Source organism: Lissotriton vulgaris, chromosome 12 (assembly GCF_964263255.1).
Source record: "Lissotriton vulgaris chromosome 12, aLisVul1.2, whole genome shotgun sequence".
NCBI lineage: Eukaryota > Metazoa > Chordata > Amphibia > Caudata > Salamandridae > Lissotriton > Lissotriton vulgaris.
Window position 1 is genome coordinate 61,841,246 of NC_141700.1, and position 17,898 is coordinate 61,859,143.

Genomic DNA, 17,898 nt, shown 5'->3' on the forward strand with positions numbered 1-17,898 from the left:
GTGTTACCTCACCACGTTCGACCCACAATATTGGTGACACTCAAGATATAAAGAAAAGCGTCAGGAAGGGATGCTAGGAGAATGTCAGCCTCCGTGTCTTTAATGAAATTCAGATTCTCAAGTCATGTTAATATGAGAATCTCAATTCTTTGGCCAGTTCATTTTGCACAATTATCTACTGTAGAACCGAAAGAGTGCAGAATACCATCACTTTCTGCATGAATGCTGTGTCGGTGTATGACTTCATCCAACGCCACATCCTTTTTGTAAACACTTTGCTACTTCTGGCCCACTATCAGCCTTCCCACTGTCCTTCCAGACCTTAGACAATACCTCAAGGCCTATAAAGTGCCCTAGTACACAACATAACCCCACGCGGCACTCCCTTCTAGCTATGGCACTAATTTGTCATCATCCACCCAACACACCTGTACAATCTCATACGCAGAGTTGGGAAGGGACATACCTGAAGTATCTGGTCTCCTTCTTTTAATCCCTCCCTGGCAGCCGGGCTGTTGGGCTGCACAGCAGCCACGAAGATGCCAACATCATTACCTCCTGCCAGCCGTAGACCGATGCTACCCTCTTTGTAAAACTGTACAAGCCGGGCATCTGGGCTATACCTGCAAAATAATGCAAAATATTTTAGCGGTAGCAGTGATTATGGAAGGAGGTAGAAGGATTGGTTCTGAGAAAGGGGAGAGCACTGAAACAGAGGACTGGCACAAAAAAGTGTTGATTCTCACCGTACCCAGTGGACTCTCCATCGCCCGCAATGATATTGGAGGGTAAGTGCTGGGTACCATAAGTCACCGGCTCATCTACCACTCTCAGATCTATTAGGGGACAAATCCATACACCATGGAATTATACCATCTCAATATGCTTGCATTAATATTTATGTCATAAAATGTAACCAATTCAAGAGACTTGCTGTCTATTTGATGCCATGAAACAGCAACCCAATCATGGACACTCACGCCCATGTTATGAAATTTCACTCAATACCAAGAGTAGTATTTGTGCTCCTGTCAAACAACATCAGTTACTGCCAACCAGTCAAGTCATGGAATAGCAGCCATTCATAAAACGTGTTTTTTATGTCCTGTGGCTTGGATTTCTTTATAAGCCTTTGGTCTGCATCACCAATGTGAATCCACCATGAAAGCCCAAACCAAAGTTTACAAACTCTACTCCTGAAGCAGTACAACATTGTAGTCAGTGGCAACCGAATGACAAGAAAAGGATTGGCCATACTTGACTAATGTCAAACGAGCGCATTATTCAATTCTCGTAATTTAACTTTTTAGCCAAAATACACACAACAATGCTTTAGGTTGAAGTAGCGATTTAAATCTAGAGCAGTTGAAGCCGGATGGTACGCTCCTGCAAAATTCCGTTCCACCTGCCAAAATTACTGAACTGATCACTCAGTACAGTCCCCATCGATTACGTGCATGGTGTCGTATACATTAGTTTTAAAAAGGTGGTGGAGTTTAATTTACTACCAACAACCTAGACCCCTATAAATAAAGCGGTAACGCCTGCTTTTGAAGACAGATTACTTAAAATGCCAAAAATACACAATGAAGGTGATGGTGGCTGTCATTGAAGCGTCCTTGGATATAATGCCTACTAGAGCAGGTACTATAAGAACCATGGTGGCTTCATCAAGTTACGCTTGTGTTTCAATGATCAATGATTAAAGCTGTTGTCAGTAGCAAAATAAGCACATATTCCATCACCTTCCCTCCCTCGTCTTTTTTAGGAGCAGAACTGACTCACCGGTGGCAGCGGGCACATCGCTCACCTCCACCTCGGCCACCGCTGCAGCAATACCACTGATCCTTCGGACCTCCCTGCAAAACAAGGGCATCGATGAATAAGAGCTGAGGTTCCGCTCTCCATCTGAAAGAGGCGGCAAATGGGATAGCACCAAAGGAGACAGGTAGTACCAGGAGACCCAGACAGGTGGAGCACACTGGAAGAGACAGTCATAAGAAAAAACACAACAGAATAAGCTCTAAGGAGACAAGTGGCACTGAGGCAAGACCTGAAGAGACAGAAGAAATGAGGTCAGAAGAGGAAAGGTAGTGATTTATGAATTTCTCTTCAACAAATGGAACAAGATGTTATCTACATCATATACTCAAAGTTAGTTAAGTTTCCAATGTCTGGTAGTGCCTATGTCATTTATTGCAACCTTTTTATGTTTTACACTTAATTTAAGAGGCTTTTGCCCGCCGCCTTCCGCCACTGGCTTCTTTTGCTTTAGAATCTTCAACCATTACTAAGGATACTGTCGATCAAATCTTAGCTCAGCCCATAGGAGTAGTTCAGTTTCACCATTTTTCTACTGGCCGTCTGGATGTATCCTTCCACCTTCCTTGTAATATTTTCAGGTTTATTTGACAGTCACCGCGCAGCCCAACAATACTGAAGAGTGAGCACTGATAAAGGTATCTGAAAAGTGTACGCGTCCGAAAAGTAAGCAACCTTTTTAATATACCATCGATTTTTTTGGTTACTTTTGTCTATGCTCATGTGTCCATTCGCAACCAAGCATTGGCAAAGCGAAGAGCATATTATACACAACCTATTTGTTTTGCCAATGCTTCTGTGTAAGTTGTTACCCAGGGAAACAGAAGAACTCAAGTCTAATTGCATACTTATAGGTCATACACTAAACACAGCTATAATGTCAGTAACCCAATGAGTAGAAAACGTCTATTCTATACAACAAGCCCACAATGAAGGCTGCTTTTGTCAACCAAGCTTGCCACTAATTCACAAAAAGTACTCCTTGAATGTGTTGATGAAGACGACGTTTTTTCTATGGTAGACCCTGATGGGGTACAAATGGGAAGCCCTATTGTGAAGAGACCCACTAGGGAGTGGGGATGGAAACAATTACTTTTTTTTTTATTACCCTCACACCCTAGTGGTGTCATGCTTCACCATTGGGTCACCCGACGCCTAAAAGTCAGGGAGGGCTCGACCGTATTTCATGATGCTCTTGGTGATATGGCCAGGGGGAATTAAAGATTAAAAAACGCAGACAGATCCTGGTATCTCTTTATTTTTGGATCTGCTAGGGTTATTAAAAGTGTGAAAAAGAGGTTGATGGGAGTATTTATGGTCCTATGACCCTAATGCCAACATGTAATGTAAAGGCACATTTTTATAGCGCACTATCACTCCAAGGAGCATCTTGGCGCTGAGTACCGTAGCCAGATGGACCGGGCCGTATGACTGCTGAAGTTAAGAGGACCTGCACACTTACACTAAAGTTTTACAAGTGGTATCCGTAAGGGTTTTCCTAAACTGGCTCTCTGCTGGGATTTGCCGGAGCTGTGGTGGAAGCTTGTTCCACTCCCTAGATCCCAACCCAACAAGGGATTTTCCCCCCTCGGTGACAAGCTTGAATCTTGGGATCACCAGTAAATTCAGGTTTGAGGGCCTAAGGCTCCGTGATGGCAAATGGCGTCTAAACCCTTTTGAGAGGTATTTAGGCCCTTGCAAATGGAAGGCCCTAAATGTGATAATCAGTAAACATGTTTCAGTCCTATATGGGCCTAAATAGGTCCTGGACTTTCTTCACGGCAACAAAACCCTCCTTGGAAAATGCAGAAGGAGATTCCCTATGCTACTGTTTATATAATATATAATTTATCTTTTTTATTTTTTTCCCTCCATCCCGCTGCGGGAAAGGAAACTCATCTCGGGGCACCTCACGACTTCAAGGGGTAGCCTTGTAGTCACACAGACATCAAGGGTCCTGCCCAGCTCTACAACCTACTTGGTGCTGGTCCCCTGGCTTTTGCACCAAACTCCCACTCTAGAACCACATCTCAAAGCTCCAGCACGGACAGTAGTAAAGGAACACTGCACATGACATGCCACTCAACATAACGGCATTACTGTTGCTTAACACCAGTGAAAGTTACAATGCAAAAGATTTCGGAGGGACCTTCTTGCAAGAGAACCAACACACTCCACCTACACAACCGGTTGAGAAGAAGACAAAATTCGGAATCGGGGCCTCGCCCCTAGTAGTAGCTAACAACTACTGGGCAGTGAGCCTGTTGACCATGAAAAGAGCTGGAGCCAGAATGTGGAAGCATCTCCAGCCTCATTTCCAGATTCTGAAAAGAGGCAACCTGTGGAAAGGCTGACCTCCATCCTAGCCAGGCAAACAGTTGCATCCATCTCAAGTTTGAGACCAGATTAATCACATAGAGGCCAGAAGAAACTTTTCATGCGGGAATTCGAAACTTAATGCTCAGGAAGGCACGTGTAAGACATGAAGCGGTTTTGTTGCCTCGGTTCATCAAGTTGGACCGCCTAGCCCCAAATTACACCCACCAAAGGATTGTACAGAACAGGTCCAAGCAGGGCGAACATGCTACTGAAGCAAGTCATCAAACGGCACTAGCAGGCTTGCTTTTCTTCTGCGTATAGGTCCTGTCTGAGAAGAAAATCCAGTGCTTTGCAGACGAGGCCCTTATGCAAAATTCACCTTATTGAATCAAACTTGAGCCACAATTCAAGCCTTCCTCATAACTTGCAGACATAGTCCATGCACTTCTCGCCCGCATCTCCAACCATACCCTAAAAATATAACCTATAAAGGAAAGATGATGAAATTGAGCCTAATCACACCAAACTTGATCAAATTGATCAAACACCTTCATCCTCAATGTGCTGCTTCACTTACAACGCAGAGAAACTGTTCATATTGGTCAATGCACAAGCTTAATTTGATCTGGTGGTTTGCTGTGCTCGGCACTGGCACTTCATTGTCAAGACTGGCACTTTTGACAGTCAGCCACATGGTGGCGCTGTTTGTCTGATCCAGAGATGAGCACAACAGTTGTTTACTAATTCAATATACATTAAAAGGACTAATATCTGCCATCCAAGGTACTCTTATAGCTTTGGGGGTCTGAAATAGTGTGGAGTGTCACGCTTCTAGGAGTGTGATGGGTAGTGGTTGTGTTGGGACATTGGCAGCGCTGGCAGGGGTAATGAGCTGAGTGGTGCAAGCTGCAGCGGCCTCCTGATTAAGGCCCTGGCACTTTGTTTTTAACCAGTTAAGCACTTTAATGCAACATCAGAAGACAAAGCTTCACTAAAATGGAGTTTTAAAACTGCTAGAAAGACAAGACCTTTAAGAAAATGGTTCATATCACTGCTCCAAAGTAAAAAAATAAATAATAAAAAAAGAACCCTCACACATCAGACTAGCCAGGTCTTAAGTCAGGCTGGTACTCTAGCCCAACGCACCTTCAAGTGCACACAGGTCATTCTTGCTCCCAAAATAAACAATCATTGTCAAAGTCAATAGATCTGACCTAGGCAAGGCTACAAGTTAATTTACAAGTATATACAATAGACTTTAAAACAGTGAAAGTAATAAAAAGGAAAAATATAGCTGCCTAAAAGTGTTGTGCATGTTTCCAAAAATACATATTTTTTTTAATGTGCCATTGCACTAATAAAGAAAGAAAACCAAGAAATCAAAGCAGAAATAGGCCTACCAGCCTTGCACTGAAGCTGGCTGCTTTATAGTTCGATGTGGGCATGTGAAAGAGCAATGTGCTGTCAGCACAGTGAAGGAAGCAAGGGCTACAGCAAACTTATCTACTGCCCCGCTCTTTAGACTGCAGCCGGCGTCGCGTACACAAAATGTGAGTGACACAAACATGAATTAAATGAATGAAAGAGCTAACTGACTGAAAAACTTTCTACGTATGTACAGGTGTATGTATTTTTATGTTTCTTAGGAAAACATGAGGCTGGTGAGACAAGTTGGCCAGTCTCGAGGCCAGGCCAAAAAAATCTAGCAGTGTTTTAATGATGATCTCACTGGTAGCTCACAAAGAATTTGCATTACTTCCATAGCCATCGATGGAACATCAGCCAACTAGTCCCGCCCAATCTCAAGCGAATAGTAATGGATAATATGGTCAAGTCTATGATATTTATTTTACAGAGTTTTATATAGCGCAAACTTGACCCGAATCGGGTATCAGAGCGCTTTACATAGCACCAGTTGCATTACATGAGGACATATTCATTTTTGTGAGGCACGGGGAGATTAAGTGATTTGCCCAGAATCACAGGATGTTCAGCGTCATTGCCAAGACTTGAACCCAGTTACCCAGATTCGAGGTCAAACGCCCTAGCCGTTATAACTAAGTTATAACCCACACTGTTAGAACTAAGAAACTACTAGTAAAAGTGCAAGTGGTAGGGAGTACGGTTGAAGTGCCTGTGGGACTGGATATATGTCTGGAGATTGTGCTGGTTCCCTATGGCGCCTTCACGAAGAATGGATACTTACGGGGGCGAGCTGGGCTCTTCATCTGATTGGCTCACTGGTGGTGGCGGGGGTGGCAGGGAAGGAGGCGGAGTGTTGTCTGAGCCGATGTCTGAGATTTCTGTGAAGAAATTAATTTTATGAGCTGGTTAGAAGCAATGCAAAGTAGGCTCAGCTGTCCCCTTGACCACAATACTGTCCCCTGTTGAACTTTCCCTACTGGAGAAGCGACCCCTGGTGGCCAGTAAGAGTATGGCAGTGGCTGAGGGATTTGAAGGGATTGTAAAGCACAAGAGACAGGTCTGAGTATATTTGCATTCATAGGTTTTCCTAAGGCAGCAGGTCTACAACCTTTGAGCCACTGTTCATTCACTATTAGCACCATGTTCAAAACAGCCACTACACCCACCCACCCACTACACATACGCCTCCAGTGTCCATCATTTCTTCTTGTTTACCGCATCCAAAAGGGAGGATGTGCACCCATGGCCAGGGCATCACGCAGTATCACTTAAGGCGCAGGATCAACCCATCCTTGCATTAAGCCACACAACCCATACAACAAGTTGAACAACCCTAAGCAATGGGGAAGAAAGACAACACACAAGAGAATCCAGGTACGTAACCCACTCAGGCAACTTTCTCAAAGTTCTGAAACTTCTTGCAGCGGGACTGTTGAGTGAGTGAACAAGGCCTACAGCAAAACATAGTTAATTGCCCTGAAGCAAAGACCATGTGTCTTTTACCAAACAAATCTGAAACTAGGCCATCCACCCGACACCTGGGCTTGTCCAAGTGCAGCCAAATCAGTCTGGTCTACAAAGCAGCAAATCTTCTATCCGACACAAGGCTCATCTTTGCATTTGTACAGTTCCAAATAAAGCTTGTCCATAAAACATTTGAACTGACCAGGTGTAGTGTTGTGTGTGTTCCTCTTTATATTGGACCCAGACAGGCTGTTCAATTGGAATGCCCCTTAGGTTTGTGCCCAAGACTGAGTTGTATATGGTTGGTCTCCGTCTGTGGTGGTATAGCGATTCAAAAAAACAATGAAATGGAATGCATGCAAAGCCACTGCCGGTGGTTAATACTAATTCTAGAATTTTAATTTATGATTTTGCTGCCCATTTCATCAATGGTGATTGTAAGAGTTACCAACCTACCAAAAAAAAAAAAAAAAAAAAAAAATGAAGGCCCGGACCATATATAAGGAGGCAAGAAAGGAGGTAGTTAAAATGGGAAATTAGAATGTCTCCAAAATCTTAGAGAGATATTGGGACGGTGGGACCATTTGACTAATAGAACATTTTGATGACACTGTCTATGAATTTATCAACCATGCTTCATCGTGAAAAAGTAACCAACGGGGAAAACACATCCCAAGTAATTCCATGCCTGTACATCTTATTTCTGTATCTTCCTCCGTATAACTTGGCCCACAAAGTTCCTCCACCTCTTGAACACCTGTTGTCGACAGTGGTGTTACTTTGAGCCACCCTCGCCTAGAAGCCTGCGTGTAGACCTCTTCTCCCCCAATCCTGTACCCCCTCTGAGTGAGGGCCTCACCATCCAGTCGCGAGCTCCGGCTTCCTGTTTCACTGTCCTCCACATCTGGGATGTTGACCAAGAACTGTCGATTGTCCCTCAGAACAGTTAATGTTAGCTTCCCGTCTGACCGCTCGATCAGCCTTCTTGTGTCCACCAGGGACATGTTCTCGCTGACGACCCCGTTAATCTGTAAAGTACAATGGGTGGTTGAGAGCAAAGATAATCAGGCATGATTCAGTCGGAGCCCTCTCGCCTGGCTGTCTCCACTAGCCTTACTGCCCTTTTTACAAAACAAATACCCCTGAAACCATGCAGTGCCACTCACAAAGTCAGCTCTAAAGAAATGCAGAGTAGATGCAGCGCTATACGCTAGGGGTGCTAATTGGTCTTTCATTTGATTAGCAGTCAGAACCAAAGAACAAGGAAAAAGGGCAGATTGTCTCCTGCACAGCTTTGTTCCAGTAACACTGGGAACTCACACCAGCTCTATGAAGATTGTTAAAACTTAAATTGATATAACTAGCTTCAACATTATGATAACTCATAGGTGCGGAAGTTAGGGGTGGGCAGATAGTGGATTGTGGGGGAGTCTGGACAGTGCAATTACTGAAGTCTCTTGTTACCAACTGGCAGAGTAAATGCTACAAGATGTTTATTGGTTGTGTGTGAGTTACAACACTTCAAAAATACAAACCCCTGATAGTAGGCAATACTTCAATGCAACATGTTTGTTTGGTTATTTGTAATTGAATGCAATCAGGTGTATTCCCCAGAGGATTGTTTTCACCAAGTCCAATCGATATAGCTGGTTTATTGGTCACAGATTAGGAGACATTTTATAGCACCTGATACAGCCTGGTAGCTTAATCCCGTGGGTGGTAAAAAAGGAAACCAGAGATCTAAATTCAAGGTGGACACTTGGTAGACAGGGCAGACATGGTCAATAGGGCGGCCGTGGTCAATGCTCGTGTCGAGTGATAGGCGGGATTCACAAAGAAAATGTATACGATTGGTAAACGGACTCAACATTCGTAAGAGCATGACTCTGTGTGCCAGGAGTTCAACAAATTGTGAACTTTGTTGTGACTTTCTCAGACCTTGATAGCCACGTTTATATGCTAAAGTAATTTTGATGCTCGAGGGTGAAAAATTGTAATTATGTTCAAAAGGGTTTTGAATTTGTTGTATTCTAATAAGAAACTCATTGGACCATCACATAAGCTGTACAAAAAAGAAGCTCCACAGCGGATCAACCAGCAAGCACCTCAAATTTTTCAAGTCCCTTAAATATTCAGTCTTATTGTGCTGTCAACCTCCAGGACCTGCTGTGGTTCGGTCCTACTGGAATTCCAGATAGAAAATTTGAAAGAACGTGGAGGCAGCACCAATCTTGAAGTAAATCAACAAGGCCAACGTTTTTTGTCAAAAAAAAATTTTCTTTTTATTTTCGTACTTTCAAAAAACACAGGACAGCCAACGCGTTTCGCTCCCCAACCATGGGAGCTTCGTCAGGGCAATTTTAATAGATGGTACTCCTACAGTTGTGCAATCAAAATGAAGAAAAAGCTGGCCACTTTAATGGTACATGTACTAGTAAATGGTGCCAAGTGCATTTTCTCAAAACGCATTAGCAGCTTATCAAGGACTGCACATACGTCGCTTCACGTCACAATAACCCTATGGATATTAATATTTACCCATTTGGACAATCTGATATGCTAATTGTGTGAATTACCTGACGGTCCTCTACGCTTTGGATACTTCTGTTTCCACTTGGCACCATTTACTAGTACATGTACCATTATAGTGGCCAGCTTTTTCTTCATTTTGATTGCACAACTGTAGGAGTACCACCTATTAAAATTGCCCTGACGAAGCTCCCATGGTTGGGGAGCGAAACGCGTTGGCTGTCCTGTGCTCTTTGAAAGTACGAAAATAAAAAGAAAAAATATTTTTTGATAAAAAACTTTGGCCTTGTTGATTTACTTCAAGATTGGTGCTGCCTCCACGTACTTTCAAACCATCACATAAGCTGGCGTTGGAACCACCCTTCCCATTAGCGCCTCTCAATAGGGCGGTGATGTCATGGCTTGCTTACCTTTAATATCAGGTCTCCCTCCTGCAGCCCGCTCTCCTGGGCGGCCAGGCCGGTCTCCGTGATGTGCTTGATGAAGATCTGGCTGCCCAGTTTCAGTCCATATTCTGGGAAAGTTAAGACAACGTCAATGACTGTTAGGGAAAGGGAAAAATGCTACAATATCCACTACACGGGTCTGTCCCACACTCTATATTCAACACTTATCAGCCATTTGTTCTTATAGTGAGTGCCCCAAACAATGGAAAAACTTCACCAAAGATTATAAAACTAATACAGTTCAAACAGTAGAAACATCAGTCAAAGTAGGTAGTGAAGCCTTGCACGCGTTCAAAACATTCTATACTTTCAAAACATTCTGTATTCTTTGGACAAAGATCATGCCATGTTAAATGGATTCACAAACTTAGTGCCCAAAATTAACAATACTCTCTCTTTAGGCAGGTGCGGCCTGAAGGACTAAATCAGGCAACAGATGCCTGCAAGAAGTCAATGTCCTTCCGCTACTAAAACCAGAATTCAGACCACACTAACCAGATTGAACTAAGCATGAAATCTGATTGAGAACCAGCACAGAATGAGAGGACCAGACTTAAAAGCAATGGATTATTTGACACTTATGGGAATTGGACATCATGCAATATTCAAAGTTTTAGCACTGGGCTGGACTTGTTCAATCTAACCATCTGATCCCCTTCTACACACACAATTCCTTAAAGGCACCCATCCTCACAGAGGACGAGCAATCGGGCTCGCCTCCTCTCTAAGGCCTATATCATGCTGTCCACCCTCTCAGCGTACCACCCAATCCCACTCACTCATTATCTTTGTATTAACCGCCTCACTAATGAAGCTGTGCAAATACCACTTGCTATTTAATCTACTCTACAATGTAACCCATTGTCAAATAGAGTCAACCTAAGCTACAGAAAAGAACCACCTACCAACCACTCCCCACTAGACAACTCAGCCGCTCAATGTACTCACCTACTCAACCAGGCACAAAGCCAAATGCACATTACCATCATTCACTCAATGAGGAAAGGACAGCAACCAAATACCCTCATCCTGCAACTCAACTAGTTTACTCAACTGTTAACCAACTAGGTCCCTTAACAAACCCATGTAATAATTTCAACTAAAAGGACCATCCAGTGTAGGAAAAAAACAGTTCCCTTTGCCCAGTACTGTTTCTTCAACAATCATTCGTAACAGGCATTCTAGAATGTCCGCTTGTGTGATGTCATCTGGTGTATAGAGATGTATTGTGACATCATTCATCGGATGGCCTCTTCAATAAATTAGCGGCACAAAGCAAACCATGAACTACCACGGGTACACACAGTGTAAGCTAGATCACCATCACATTGGTCCACTGAATCAAAATTGTCAGTGAATTTGTCCATTTGTCCACCACCTCCACCCTATACGTACCCGTAGACACAACTCACCTTCATTGTCTTTATGCTTCACGAGAACTGATTTCATGGGCTTCAGCGGCACATCCTGACTTGGCAACCTCTTGAAACCAGAAGTAAGAGCAAGCCCGTGGGAACGATCATCCGGGTCATAACTGAACCCGTTGGTGGCATATTTGTCACTGTTGCTTCGCCTTTCAGATCCGCTGTCGCGGCTGCGCCTCCGATAGCTGTCTTGGCTTCGCCTCCCTGAGCTGCCATCCTGACTTCGCCTTTTGTCGCTAGCAGACTGCCTTTGGCGATGGTCGCTACGGTAGTTCCCAGAGCTCCTCTCACTGGAAGAGTCCCCATCGTATCCCCGGTTATGGTCCACGGAGTCACGGTATTGCCCCCGGTTGTAACTGTCGTATTGGTCACCCTTGTCGGAGCTCAAAGCAGGGGAGGTGGGTTCCCCGCCGTGTCCATTGCGCCCTTCATCTGAATCATAGGCGTGGGTAGTTCCTGAACGATAGGAGTTACTCGATGGGGGCTGAATGTTCAGAGGACTGGGTTTGTTGCTCACTGGTACCTGAACTTTTCGGGGTCTTTTCACCGTCTGCAAATGAGGAAGAAGAAAAGCAAAACTTTACTCAGAAATGGACCTACATCGCGTAGCATGTTAAACAGACCTACCGGCTGGCTACTTGGGCAAGTGTAATGGATGCATGGGTAGTAAAATGAATGTAGACTACAAAGGATGTATGCCGACGAGGTGGGGTTTTGTAATGTCGATATCCATGCCCACAATGACGGCAATTTGCCCACTATGGGCAGGAATATAGAGTGGGATTTATGAGCGTTGTTTCACTTAGGTCCAACATGGTGGATGTATATGATGGAGTCAGAATGGAATATTAAGGAAGGCATAGGCACATTATAGATGCAATGTGTAGACCAGCTAGGTAAACTCATCATGAAGATTACAGGTTCACTGAAGGGTGTGCAAATGCTGCAAGGAATGATACGCGCTATGTTGGACGCACATGATTGGCGCTCATCCTCTAGCTCTCTCAGCATCGAGAATATATTTATATCCTAAAGCAGATGTGAGGACTCCTATCTCAGCCGGCTTCAGAGCATTTGACCCAGAAAAATATGCAGTGTGAACCTGATGGAGACAGTAATTAGCGCTCAACCTCGGACCTGGAGATCTGGGTTCGAGTCTCGGTAACGACGCTAAAACCTCCTGTGATTCTGGGTCAAATCACTTAATCTCCCTGTGCCTAAAATAAATGTGTGTCATCATGTAACGTAACTGGTGCTATGTAAAGCGCTCTGATACCTGATTCGGTTCTAGTTCGCGCTATATAAAACTCTGCAAAAAAAAAAAAGAAAAATATGCGAATGTAACTCATCGATGTGCAAAGGCCGACACCAAGAAAAGGGAGCTACAAGCAGCTGAGAAACGCCCATGGGTGGAGAAAGTTAACAGAATCATCCCTTTCCCTGCAGGGATGGAGGCGAATTAGAACAAGTTAGCACTTGCGCAGCACTCTTCGTATAGCAAGGAGGCAGTCATCACCTGCACAGCTCTCTACAGAGACAGAGTAAAATAGAACCAGTCATCACCTGCACAGCACTAGACAGGGATCCAGCCAAAATGAACCAGCAATCACCTCCACAGCTCTCTACAGGGACAGAGGTGATTGGAACCAGTGGGCATACAAGTAGTACCATACAGTACTTATATGGCTAGAACCGGGCATCACTTGGGGAACACTCAATAGGATTTTAGCCAGCTAGGGCCAGTACGCAGAGGAGCAACAACCTACAAGAACTGACGTCATTAAAACAATTAGAACTTTTCAAAACTTGGGATAACGGGCAAAAGAGAAAAGTATAGCAAGGGATTCTGGAGCAATTCGGCCATTAGAGGCGAGAGAAAACAGGGTTGCGATTAGGAGAATTGAAAGTGTTTGGAGACTGACGACAGAAGATGGGTGTGGGAAAAGGGGGGTTCATGGGAGACTGGAGTGGGAAATGGAGAGGGGTTTGTGGAAATTGGGTGTCAGCCCAGTCTTACCACGTTGGCCTGCTTCGGGCAGGATTTCAGCGTCTGGATGGCATAGGCCGAAGCCACGTTCTCCATGGAGACTCCATTCACCATCACGATCCGGTCCCTGGTCCTTGGCAAGAAAACAGAAATGTAAATTCCTCCAAGGAGTCTGAATGTGGCTTTGTAATCCCCACACCTCGCATCGGCCACTCTCACCCAGCACCTTACGAGCCTTCTCAGCCCTCCTCATACCAGCCTCCACCCACCAGTGATGGAGACACACGTGCACCTCTTTCTTTCACGTTTCACTCACCTCTTCCCACTTTATTTCACCAGGGACGGCTTTCACCCTTTCCCCCTAATCAAGGGTTCACTACTTCAGATCGCAATGGAAAGAAAGGAGTGAAAGGGAGCAGAGGGCGTCAAAGAGGTATTAAAGAAACAGAGGTGAAGCGCTAAAGAAGGGGGTGGGTACTAAAGACGAGTGGAGGCAAGGAGCACAAGACAGGACAAGGAAGGGGACTAAAAAGGGGGGCTAGAGAGGAGGTGTATTAGACAGGGGTCCCAAGAGAGGTTAAGGCAGGGAGCACTAGAGGCCACAATACACTAGACAGAAACAAAGAGCTATAAGGGAGGGAGGGGGATATTAGTGAGGCTGGGTACTAGTGAGGTAGGGAGTACTAGCGAGGTAGGGAGTACTAGCGAGGTAGGGAGTACTAGCGAGGTAGGGGTTACAAGTAACTTAGGGTCACTAGTGAGGTTGGGGTACTAGAGATGTTGGGGGTACTAGCGAGGTTGGGGGATACTAGCGAGGTTGGGGGTACTAGCGAGGTTGGGGGTACTAGCGAGGTTGGGGGTACTAGCGAGGTTGGGGTACTAGCGAGGTTGGGGGTACTAGCGAGGTGGGGGTACTAGCGAGGTGGGGGGGGTACTAGCGAGGTGGGGGGGGTACTAGCGAGGTGGGGGGGGTACTAGCGAGGTGGGGGGTACTAGCGAGGTAGGGGGGTACTAGCGAGGTGGGGGGTACTAGCGAGGTGGGGGGTACTAGCGAGGTGGGGGGGTACTAGCGAGGTGGGGGGGTACTAGCGAGGTGGGGGGTACTAGCGAGGTGGGGGGGTACTAGCGAGGTGGGGGGGTACTAGCGAGGTGGGGGGGTAGTAGCGAGGTGGGGGGGTCGGGAGCACAAGAGAGGGTAGGGAGTACCGCGTGGGTGTAGGGTAGACTAGAGAGACGTGAGGTACAAGTGAGTCAGGAGGAGGGATACTAGAAATGCAGGTGATGGTAGAGAGACAGGGGGTGCTAGGAAGTGGGGGCAAAGGGGGGAGTACTAGAGAATAGTCAAGGGCAAAATAAAAATCAGGGGCACGGGGGCATGCAGCAGGATGCACAAGAGAGGCAAGGGGCACAAGAGAAGCAAGAGGCACAAGAGAGGCAAGGGGTGTGCAGCAAGGAGCGCAGCAGTGCAGCAAAAGGCACAAGTGAGGCAAGATGCATGGGGCAAGATGCACAAGAGAGGCCATGAGGCACAAGAAAGGTGGTGGGACAATACACACGTTCGTGGTTGATTGGGTCTCAAATGTGTGCACAGTATTCAAGTTTCCCATGTGTCGCTCAGTCACCTTTTTTTCTGTGAAAGACCACAATGGGGGGCACTGAAAATGCCAGCCCCGCTCATCACTCCTTTTGGTGCCATTGCCGTTGGACCTGCTATTTGTAGCACCCCTGAAGAGTGGAACCTTGGACACTAAACACTACCCCAAGACAATGCTGCATCTCCCACAGCTCCAATATCAGTGGGGAGTGGGCAAGAGGAAAGGTCGTGCAGTCAAAGTGTGAGCCAAGGAGAGTGGCTGAAGTGACCAATCCCAGCCCAGGGATAGCGCAACACCCAAACCAAAATGTAAACAGTTCTAATACTTATTAACAAATCAGCAGAGGTTGATCAGATCAGTAAGGACCGCTGATGAACTCTTCAGCGGTTCATGAGGCTATGGAGGGCTTTGGATAAGCGCCCACAAAATGGCAGTGCCAGGGAGAAAACAAGCAACCCTTTCATGGTTAACTGCCCTCGACATGTTGCGGCTCTTTGGAGGATCAGCCAATCCTTCAGGAGATGATGCGGCTCTATTAGAGTACCAACTGGCCCTCAATGAAGTATTGTTGCTCTGCAGGTTACTAACTCTCCCATCATGAGGTCCTAAAGATCCAAGGAGTACTAATCCAACCTTTCCTGAGGTGATGGGCTGTACATATATTAATCAGCCAAATAGGAGGTGATGGGACTCTAAGGAGTATTAACTTCATCGGGTGATGGCGGTCCATGGAGTAAAAACCAACCTTTCATCAGGTGATGGAGCTCAATGGAGCATTAATGGACCCATGGTGCGATTGTTAACGGTGTTCGATTGTGTAAGGAAGCACTTGTATGCCCCTTTAAGAGGCATAAGCAGAGCAAAAAGTGGTTCACTACTTAGGGACACAGGAGTCTTTGGACCGCTGGAGTGCTCGGGCACTTCCAGTTTAACAGTTTTTTGTGTTTACTTACTGTAGTCTGCCATCTGCGGGCCCTCCACGCACCACATCTGACACAATCACAGAGTTGTCACCTTCGCGGCCAACAGGACGATCCCTGCCCCCAGAGATGGCTATCCCAAAGCCAAACCGTGGGACCTAGAACCAGAAAAAAAAAAAAAAAAAAAAAAAAAAAAAAAAGAACAAGGGTATGAGGAAAGCAGTTTACCTACATGCGCTACCAGAGGCAGATTTGAAACCAATCAAAGTTAGAGTACTCAGATAGGTCTAACTTACTCTTTCCACAGTGTCAGGACACTGCTGCAGGGTGGACTCACTCTGCTTTACCTAACGAATGATGGAGGAGAGCCGACACAGGAGTTTCCCTGGTACTTCGAAGAAACTTTGTTCTAAGATGATCAGATTTTTTAGGCTTTGCTGCAACAGACACAGGAAGTACTCATGCAGACTCACCTGGCATACTTAGGCAAGCTCTAGCCATTCCCTGTGCCACAGACCAGGCATGGATAATAAAAGCACACACAGAGTTGGCTTTTCTCGGTTTATTGGCGCAAGCCATCAGTACGTGAGCACAAGGGTCTATGCCAAGCTGCAACCTGGTGCCTTTCATGAGTATGCAGGTCACAACTGACCGTACCCCCATCCATATTCCAGATTTCACAAATCACCACACTGGCTCAACTCACCCTGTTCAGGGTGATCGTGTACTGCTCCCAGATGGTCATCTCCTCCATCTCAGAGACCTGCAAGCGAGACAAAACACATGCATCAGGGGCCATCTTGGAATGCTCGACACTGCCACACGATACACGTCGAGGCTATGCAAGAAACACAAAATCCATTTTCCTTGACATATGTTCCTCACTTTGATATATTTACACTACATTAGATTACAAGAGAAAACACCCATTACTTTTCCCAGCACTGTATTACAAATGTTTACTCTGGTCTCTACACCCTGGATTAGACTGTAGGCATTTACTCAATTTTCTTACTTCCGCTCTTGATTACTCCGATTACTTTAGCCCGGATTAGATAACAAAAGAAGATTATTTGCATTACTTCACCCATTACTCCATTACTAAAGATTACTTCCAAGTAAAAGGTGCTTGAAAGAATACATTCATATGTCAAAGGAAAGAAGGGACGGTCCATGATGCTTTTTATCATAAGTCGTGGCTCATCTATTTAGGGTCTGGCTTGAGAGGGAAGCTGTTGCCAGACATTATGTGAGCATCAGCGGAGAAGAACTTTGCCTCCACTCACATGTTCGGAGCCAGAAGTACATGTTTTGATTGGGCAGGAGTTGTGCGCTTCCACAAAAAAAGTACTTGCCCTCCTCACAACTGTGATCATTTTGTTTACTTAGCCAGCTTCCTGAGCTTGAACTTTTTGGGACACACACATGAAATTGTAATGCTTTAAAGTGCCTCAAATAACTAGATAATGGATGGTGGTGGTCTTCCTCTGGCAGCAGCCCAAAAGGGAGGACCGGAGGAGGGCAGCCACAAGTAATGTATACCATTCCATATATTGTTGAATTGGTGTGTGCTTTACTGTGATTGGTCAGAGGGTGAATGCAAGAATGTGTATGTGCCCCAATAAACTTTGTTGTGAAAAAAAAGGAATGCGTAAGTGGATGGATGTCTTGATGTACGAGTACAAAGAGGAGTGACGGAGTACATGTCTAATGGCTTACTGAGGGGCCAACCATCAGTGACACAAGAGGAAATTTCATTCATAATACAGTCATACTGGCATTGCTTGTTTAAAGATTGTTACTAGTAATTCAGTTCCTTTAAAAAAATGTTAATAGCAAACAAATGTATGTGCATCATAAAACAGTTATGTATAGTTATGCAAGTAACAACATTTTGTTTATGGAATGTTGTGCTCGTCCTATAAGTGAATGGCTGCTGTTGCAATATTTATCTTGCTTTTTAGGTCT

The 17,898-nt window shown here is 45.2% G+C and overlaps 1 protein-coding gene across 2 annotated transcripts in view; it reads right to left on the reverse strand.

Moving 5' to 3' along the window:
- TJP3 (tight junction protein 3) overlaps positions 1-17,898 on the reverse strand; it is a 69,797-nt gene that overhangs the window by 29,480 nt on the left and 22,419 nt on the right. For both annotated transcript variants that reach the window (XM_086947107.1, XM_086947106.1), the window contains exons 2-11: positions 16,637-16,693; positions 15,964-16,088; positions 13,446-13,548; positions 11,417-11,978; positions 9,969-10,072; positions 7,889-8,057; positions 6,347-6,443; positions 1,786-1,859; positions 752-836; positions 467-623 (exon numbers count right to left, since the gene is read on the reverse strand). In XM_086947107.1, the coding sequence (XP_086803233.1) occupies positions 467-623; positions 752-836; positions 1,786-1,859; positions 6,347-6,443; positions 7,889-8,057; positions 9,969-10,072; positions 11,417-11,978; positions 13,446-13,548; positions 15,964-16,088; positions 16,637-16,693 (1,533 nt within the window). The remainder of the gene's footprint in view (positions 1-466; positions 624-751; positions 837-1,785; positions 1,860-6,346; positions 6,444-7,888; positions 8,058-9,968; positions 10,073-11,416; positions 11,979-13,445; positions 13,549-15,963; positions 16,089-16,636; positions 16,694-17,898) is intronic.